This window comes from Xiphophorus maculatus, chromosome 8 (genome assembly GCF_002775205.1).
Source record: "Xiphophorus maculatus strain JP 163 A chromosome 8, X_maculatus-5.0-male, whole genome shotgun sequence".
Lineage (NCBI taxonomy): Eukaryota > Metazoa > Chordata > Actinopteri > Cyprinodontiformes > Poeciliidae > Xiphophorus > Xiphophorus maculatus.
The window spans coordinates 7,693,338-7,702,473 of NC_036450.1; the positions used below are offsets into that span (position 1 = coordinate 7,693,338).

General features: G+C 38.6%; 1 protein-coding gene across 4 annotated transcripts in view; it reads right to left on the reverse strand.

The window, feature by feature from the left end:
- The window catches only part of rxra (retinoid X receptor alpha), a 122,173-nt gene extending 120,729 nt beyond the window's left edge, over positions 1-1,444 (reverse strand). For 2 of the 4 annotated variants that reach the window (XM_023338032.1, XM_023338031.1), the window contains exon 1: positions 1,129-1,444. In XM_023338032.1, the coding sequence (XP_023193800.1) occupies positions 1,129-1,156 (28 nt within the window). In that variant the 5' untranslated portion in view covers positions 1,157-1,444. The remainder of the gene's footprint in view (positions 1-1,128) is intronic. The other 2 variants (XM_005799674.2, XM_023338033.1) reach the window with 1 other exon arrangement.
- Positions 1,445-9,136: the final 7,692 nt, after the last annotated feature.

The following is a 9,136-nucleotide window of genomic DNA, read 5'->3' on the forward strand; positions in this document are numbered from 1 at the left end:
GAATAATTTTCTACCTAATCATTAGATTAATCAAAACTAAAAACTCCTGTATTTTTTTTTTGTCTAAAAATATGCAACAAGCATAGATGCAACAGGAATAACTTTGATGCACTGCTTTTTAATCCACTTGCAATCAGATAAAAGTCGGGGATTGACCAGCAGAAGCTTCAACACAACTAAACTTAATTCTAACTTTTTCTTTATTTTTTTTCTCTTTGCATGTAATTGTATCGATGTGAAGCATCAAAAAAGTTACATGCAACAAATACATGCGTCGGAATCGAAAAAGGGAAATTATATTTAAAAAACGTTTAAGATCTGAGTAATAAAGCACCGGCAACGGCGCAAAAAACAAACAAAAAAAACCCCCACATCTTGCACAATGATCCATGCGAAGATTAACTGGATAATTCCGTCCATAAAAACCGTCCACATTTAAATTGAGCAATGTGCAGAGATAATTTTCGTGCAGCTGATCTGAGAATGGGGCTATCTATATCTGATCTCAAACTCTACTTTAAGTTAAAAAAAATCGCCTTTACATTACATTTAAATGCAACAACCGAAAACCCTGCAAAGCAGTATTTCCATTTAAATATGCCCTAATCATTACGACCTAAGAAATATTCAGCGCTCCGTTCAAGTTAGAGCTTCCCTTTCTGCAGCAAAGTTTAAATTGGTTGTGTCCAACAAGCTATAGCGCTGGAAACGAGGGAATATCTGCTGAAATTGTTGCAAATACAGTTAATGCGTTGTGTCAACAGTTAGTTCGAAAGTTTAAAGTTGAACCAAGTCGATTTTGATGCGGCGCACGCGACCTCTGCGCTCAGCCAACCTCGAGCGCTGTCAGTCCGTATCAAAGTAAAATGTCATCAACTCACACAGCAGCTAAGTAGTCAGCGAGTCAAGAATGTGTTTGTTTTAACTAAAAGCCTGCGGATTATGATGTTGTTTTTGATGTGTGAATTAAATACAGCTCGCGCGTTTGGCAACTCGCTCCACGCGCTGTCAAAAAAAAAAAACGGAGAGAAAAGGGGACAGCGCGAGGACACGTTTCGCGAGAAACCTCAGAGAAGAGCTGTTATAAAAACAAAACACCTCGCTCGTAAAACATTGAGGCGAACTTACCCAATGACAGGAACGGTTTGGTTTCCATGTCGGACTCGGAGGTTAGCTCATGCCAGCTGAGACGACCGCGTTCGGGGAGTTTTCTCACGGGCGGCTGCTGGAGCAAAGCGAACCGGACCTGGGCGCTGCTGCTCCGGCTTGCTGCTGCGGCGGCTCCTGTGGCTGCTGGGGGACCTCTCGGAGGAGAGCGGACTTGACTCTGAGCGGTAAAAGTGACAGCTTGGTGTCTGATGATAGTATCTGGAGATAACCTAATGTTTCTGCCTCTGTTTGCACACTCAGCTGCTGTTCTCTCTCTCTTTCTCTCTCTCTCTCTCGGTTGTACAACAACTCCAACTACTGGAACAGCGCAGCAGAAAGGGACCTGTGCAGGGGGTACTCACACCAACGCACGCCGCACTGCAGCGACGCAGGCAGATAGACATGAAAAGCTTGCTGCGATGTTTGGAATCAACATGGAAGAAAAGGAGCGCATCACGTACAGTTTTCTACATCACCCAGAGCCCCCTTCAGCTTTGCAGCAGCTACTTCTGTCTTGGTCTCCTGTGTTGAGTCAGACAGAATTGTTCAACTTATCTCTCACACAACTTCCAGAATCTGAAGTCGATTCGCATCTGCTCACGAGTGTTTTTATTCACTTTGATTAAGGATAAAAAAAAAAAATACATGAGCTACATTTATGCTTCTTTTCATACTTCTGTAATGCATCACATTACAGTTTACTCTAAAATGTTGACTGTATTGTGACATTACTCATTTAAGTTGGTCTATGATTTTAATATAGACCAACTTAAACAGTGCAGAATTGTCAGGGCAACTAAAAATCTGATAAAAGTGCACATTGTGCATTTCTGCTCACCCTTACTGTAGATCCTTCAAATGAAATTCACTGCAACAAATTGGTTCAGCACTTTGCAGAACCATATTTTGCTGCAAGCTCTTCACTTCTAAAGATAAACGTTTGGAAGTTCTTTGTTTTATAGTATAGCTAAAGTTCAATCAAATGGAATAGTGTCTGAACAGATTCCTGGTTGCATTTAGGTCTGAATGAATTTCCTTTGTTCATCGCCATTACATTGTAGCTTTGGCTTTATCTTTTGGGTCGTTGGCTCCCTGGAAGCATTTTTATAGCATCATTCTGTGCAACCTACAGTTTGTTTCATTCTGGATAATGTGAACTGTTAGCTCTCCAACAATAGTTGTCCTGAGCTCCTGAAACTCGGAGGAACTCCAGAGATCATGGGCAGTCTGAAGGCGGTCAGCTGAAGTGGAATTAAAGGCATCAGACTAAAGGGGCATCATTGCAAGTCACATTTTTCTGATTTTTATTTGTATAATAAAAATAATACCATGTTCTTGATTTATTATATAAAATCATAATAAGATGCACTACAAAGTGTGTTTTAACCTTTTGCTACAATAATTTAAAACGAGAAAGAGTTTGTCCTGATCCCTATTCTTAGATTTTGTCTTGAACCTCTTGGCAGTTTTACTGCATCACTAAAAATATTTTAACAATCATTAGATTATGCTATCTTTTGACATTTTTCAAATCTGGCCAATTTTTATTGCTCTGACTGATTGAACTTTATCTTCTGTGCTCATTTTGTTTGCTACTAAATTTGCAGAGCTGCATTGCTCACTCCTTTCTTTAGAGGACTGGTACTTATTTATTTTCCACATGTATTGTTTTGCCTCTGGAAATAAACTATTTCAGTTTTCAATACTTTATTTGGCTTATTTTATCCTGGCTTGGTTTATAGAGCAATGAGACTATATTTAAGGGTTTTTGGGGGCTATTACTAATTCATAGAGCTGAGGTTTCTTCAGTTGGGCGGTTTAGTTCTGAAGTTACTCACTCTCAGTTTGAGGTATTAGGAGGAGCAAAGCAATAACAAAATATGACTCAAATAATTTCCAAGACAAACAGGTAGTCCGTTTTAAACACAATTCTGTGAATGACTTGCTAACCTTCGCATGTTAGCACACTTGTCTGCCAGTGTGCATTGTCCCTGTCAAATTATGAAAGCAAAGTAAAGGTTTGCTGAAATTTCAAAGGGTTACAAAAAAAGTGAGACTGAGGAAATGTCTCGGAAATGACAAGCGCTTTTTTTCTCACTAACTAAGAGAAAAAGTCACCTCTTAGTGACTTTTTCTCAATCTTGAGTTGCTGTAGATAAGAACATGATGTGTTGATTTGAGATCATTCAGCCGACTTTAGGACATCAGGATGGTCACATGTTTGTTTTTATTCTGGGTTAACCAGCAGGCCTGTATGTGGCTGGTGAAATGTAATTTACGAATGTGGTTATCACAGTTATCCTCTCATAGAGGGCCATGTTACTTTGGAAAAGATTTTTCCCCCAATAAAAACTTGTTTTTATTGGAATGTAAAAGGGACATGACTTGATCCCAATCGATTACACATGTTCAGTAAAAAAACAATAACGAGAAACATCAAGACTGCACATTGGTCTAATGCTGTGAAAGGTACTCAAAGACAAACAACATACATTTATGAACAGATGCATGGCTGTGACTATGTTTTTGCCCCTTGCGATTTTCTTTTTGCTATTTTGTCACATGTTGATGCTCAGATTATACAAATGTCAAGATCCTTTCACTTCCACATCCGATTCTGGCTACATAAACTAGATGAAAGCAGAACATTCATTGTTCTCACAAAAAGACTTCACATAGAAGTTCTGCAGGTGATGTAAATGGCTGCTGCAGCCAGCCTCTAGGCCCCTGCTGTGATCTTGCTTTAACTAAGAACTCAAAGGTGTTCCCAACTTATACTGAGTTATGATGCATAATTAATGCAATGCATGACACATCTAAGATCAAAGGCAGTTGAGAAAAAAAAGAGCAAAATGAAGTCTAATGATTCAAAAGATATCAGAGTAAAATGTGTTTGCAGAGTTGCATATGCGCGAAGAAAACAATTCGTTCTTCGAGTGCTTCTTTCTTGGTTTTTGTTAAGACGTCTTAGATCTCTCTTCTCAAACACTTAAATCATCTTTTCACGATGATCCATTAGATTTAGCTGTATTTTGTGCTAACTTCAAATGACTTTTTGTCCTGAGCTCCTTTTCATAATGCAAGGCAGACATAACATGGTTCTTTTAAACACCTCAATCTGGACAGGTTCTCTCATCTTTCCGTTGGATTGAGCTATTAATCCTCGACTCAAGCCATGATTAATAGCAGTCCGACCCTTCACCTTCATCCACATAAATTCTCTTGAGGGTGTATTAGTTCCCTAACATTTTAGGGGCTTTAAAAGGCCCTGAGTCTACACTTACCTCTGAATCACAATATCTCTTGGCTCAGTTATGTCTTTTGTTTCTCAACTTTATGCAACGTTTTGGGGCCTCAGGGGATGAGAGACCCCCACTGTTACGCTACGCTTTGCTGTGGTTGCTTTGACAGCTCTCCTCTTCTCCCTTTTCCCCCTCTCTTAAAATGGGTGATAAATGGGACAAGGGCCTTTTGGTGTCCTTTGTGCCTAAACCATTCACAAGAAGCTCATTCGTAAAAGTTATCATGGCTTTGACAGTTATTCATTGGCTTTGACAATGGTTTTCAAAATTCAGGTATAGGTACAAATGTAGGACTATTTGAATAAATCATTAAGTCTTTTAAAGGGTGTACAGTTTCAGAAATGAAACTGTGCTTAATGTGCCCGTTTCTAAAACCATTAGCGCAATTAATGACTTAATACCTCAAAATCTTCTGAATTCTTTAGAACTTTCATCTAATTTGATGAGAAAATTGGGCATTGAAAAAATATGGTCAGCATTAAGGAGTACCAAAAGCATTCTGACATCATTAGGTCATTTGCATTGTCCACCCCTAAGGAAGGTCCCAGTCATCACATCCCGAGTTCACATTCCTTAACCTCCAGGGTCAGGGCTTTGTCTTGGGATAGCAGTGAGGCAACTTCCCCTGCGGAAATCAACACGAGCTGACACAGTAAATGCTGGAGACGAGCACAGAGGCAGGAAAGAGGAGCACCATGCGTGTAACAAATAGCTTCCCAAACACTCCTGTTGCTTCTAAACACCATGAGAACATGATATCGAACAGCTAGTTGTGGATTTATGAATTTCTGCTTTCAGGCTCAGAGTTAGAGCCATTACATTTTTCAAAGTTTTGTAAAGAAGAACGTCTGCCACTCAAACCGGAATCATTGGAAAATTAGTTTGTGGAATCTCTGAGATCAAACCTACGAAATGGAGGTTGGTTGATACAACTTGCTTTTTTCTTGTATCCAAAAATAAAAGATTTGTTTGGAGGGCACAAAGGTACGCTGATATAGCTTGACCAATGCATTAAGGTGGACTGTCTATATTGGTATTCATGAGGGTTAGGGATCTCAGCAGTCCGCCAGATAGATCAAATCTGAATACTTGAAGTATTCAAGTTGAGGTAACATCTGCAGTCTTCTCTCAGCTCTTGGTTGTACAGCCAGTCAGCAGCAAGAAAGAAAGAATGCCACTGCTGGATTGGCTGCTTTGCAATAATTTGTCCAGTATCACTTCATCTAAGCTTCTCAAGCTGCATCCTCTTAAAAACTATTAATGTTGAGCTACAATGTGAGTCTATGTAGCTTAATATGAAACAAAAGCAGAAGTACATGTCCACTGCTACCACAGAGTTTCAAACGATGTCATATACTATTTGTTAGTGTCTTTAAAAATGTGTTGAGTATGTCCAAACATAAAAAATTGAAAAATCTTGTCAAACATCATGTCTTGTCAGGAATATCTGATTGTGTTTCCACATCAGGTACTTTCTTCATGTTGCCATCTATTCTATTTCTCTTGCAGCAAACAGCCACCACAATATTTTACAGTTGGGATGGTGTTCCCAAGTGCACCAGTGTCCGTCTTTTTCAAACAAATGTAGCAACAGTCATTATGACCAAACAGTATTTCAGTTTCATCAGATTACAGAATATGTCTCCCAAAGGGAAAGTCTTTGCTCCTGTGTGCATTTGCAAACTGCAATCTGATTTCTTATGTTTCTTTTGCTGTGTTTGCTTCCTCCTTGCTGAGGGGTCTTTCAGCCCACCTTGGTATTGGACACGTCTTACTGTAAATAATGAAAGAGTCTTATGTGCTCTAGCCAGCATCTTGACAAGGTCTTTGGATTTGGTTCTGGGGTCAATTTGCACAATCAGCACATTCATCTCTGGGAGACAGGACCCGTCTCCTTCCTGAGCGAAGTGATGGTTGGACATTCGAACCATGTCTATACTTGCGTATAATTGTTTGAACAGATGAATGTGGCAACGTCAAGCATCTGAGAAGCACCACAATTCTCTCCCTAATATCTGGGCTTGTTTTATGTGACTTTCCCATCATATCACACAAGGAAGCAGTATTTTCCAGGTGTGGACTTAAACTACATTCACGGGTATGTCTCCAATAACTCAGATGTGTAAGCTCACCTATTAAGCCATGACATCATCATCTTGGGTTTTCCTCATTGTTTAATATAGTAATCATTTGACATGTATATTCAGAAATACGGACAGCTTATGACTGCCCAAACTAAATTCCCCCAAATGCAAGTGTTTAGGATATCCTTAGCAAGTGTGCAATCCCAGCACAGTCAGATTGTCTCGCAATTCTGGCTTTGTTGTGTAAATACACGCTCAACATACAACATGAATATCTTTCCTGAGTTTTCCTTGTGCGCAATGTTGGAGAACGTTCAATGCTTCCTTTTGCAGCCAAACAAAGCATTCCCACACAGCAGATTGTTGTGCAATAACATTGTTATGTTTTTTTTGAAACATTTTGAAGCTGGGCAACTGACTTCTTCTGAACTGCAACTCCATAGTAAGTTATACTATTTATATCAGCGCTCTTAGGCACTTACTATAATACCAAATTTGTGGATATGAAGAATACTCTGTGAGGAAACATAACATTAACCAAAAAAAGCTACATAGTTGGACTTTTTATACAGTGCAACACTATTGCACAGTAAAAGTATTGCAATTATTAGCAAAATTACTCAATTTTGCTGATGATTACTGTGATTTTCAGTGCTAAACGTGGTTTGGTGGGAGTGTAGGTAGAGAATCCGAACAAATTAGAAAGTTTGGTTTATTTTACACTAATTTGAATTGGGAACAAAAATCACTCCCTTAAAATATAAATGTCTTCACAGATATGCAGTTCCTTTGACTTTGTTTTAGCACATTAATTCTTTGTTTTGTGCATTTTTGTCATGAGATCAAGGCATTTCACAGATCCAAGTTTAAAAAGTGGCGCTGTATTTTCATAATTGAATGGAGCTTCCTTTACTAAGGACCCCAATCCATACTGAAGGCACCATCAACTATCTTTCTAACGTGCCATCTTGGACTTTCAATGCTGCCTCTGGCCAAAATGAGATTCCCTCGACACGAATAGTCAAAGCTCAGACATGCATCATTTTTTAATATCATATTAAAGTGAAATTGGCTACATTTAAAAAGACACAACAATAAATCTTGTCAGCTCTCGGCTTGGGCTGCTTTTATCACAGAGGGGCGAATTACCCTCCCTGAAGAGCATCATCTTCCTCCTAACAATCGAGTGAAGCATTATTGCAAGATGATGGAGCTACTGCTGCCGGGGCTGACAGATTGTGAGAGTGAATTATGGCTGTGTGGAGGGTTGAAGGTGTAGTCAAGCACTTGTATTTTTTTTATACAGCTTGATAAGCAGAGATGTCATCATTTCATTTATATTCATTTGCTTTTTTTTCTTCCAAGATCTTACTACAAGATTTGTATTGAACGCTACATCTGTTTTTCTTTCTCAAATAATATAATATGGAGGGTTATAAAGTGTCAGTCTTTTCCCCTTTAGTAATCTAACCCATCAACTGAAAATGTTTTCACCAGACTCTCTTCAGAGTTCAAAATGTTTAATCCAGCTCACTTCACCATCCACAAAACAGCTTCCATCTGACATGATACAGAGGGGGAAAAATGTCACTCATTTTTTCTTGCTTAGTTGCTTGGTTGGCTTCCGAATTTTAGCACCCTTCTCTACAGCAGGTGCATCTACAAGGTGTGCTGTCAACCTATCCAACCTACCTCCGAAAAGGAATTTAATGTAAAAGCAAATATCTTTTTGACAACACTTTAGTTTTGTTAAGAATTTATGGTTGAGATACCATGATCAAAGTTGAGAAATATGAAAGATTATAGAAGGAAAAATTACCGTAATGGAGGCCAGAAAACAAGCAAGTTGGTGCATAAGACAAAAGCAGTGATGGTAAAGTTTCATACTTAAATGGATGTTCAGAAGTTGCAGATTCATCCAGTAAGAAGGAGGAAATCAGCAGAAATTTCTGACTGTAGTACCATGGCGACTGCAACCTCATTGGATTTCAATGGTGAGCCAGCATGAGTATGATTTATGAACGGAGTCTGCACGACAAAGTCTCACTATTTTACACATAATCAGTCTGTATTTTACATGTACAACAAATGAATCTACAATTCAGTGGTGTAGCTGTCAAGACATTATCCTACCCTTTATGCCACACCACTAAAACTATACTTCCATTTATGTTGTTTTCTCACAGCATCACAAAGTTCGGCTATAAAAAGTCATGCAACACATGTGGTAGAAAAAATATGCACTACTTCATTTAGCTCAGCCACAGAGAAAAAGTTATACTTTTGTAACTAAACCTAGGTTTCCATTTGTTTCACAGTCGTGCAGCAACAAAATTGATGAAAAATCTGTCATTATCCGAGTTTACATCATGGAGTTCACCCACAATTATTGTAAAGATGATCATTGCCAGAAAAGTTTTTGCTATATTATTTTTCTGAATCAGTGATTATTATTTCATTTTTTCCATTCTAAAGCAGTTGTCATTTGGAAAGTCAGCCTTAAACATATATGCTTTAATATTCTTGAGCTGCAAATATTTTATGCAAGTTGCATATATTGAAAATGGTTCCCATTTACCATAATCCAAAAAATTATGAGGA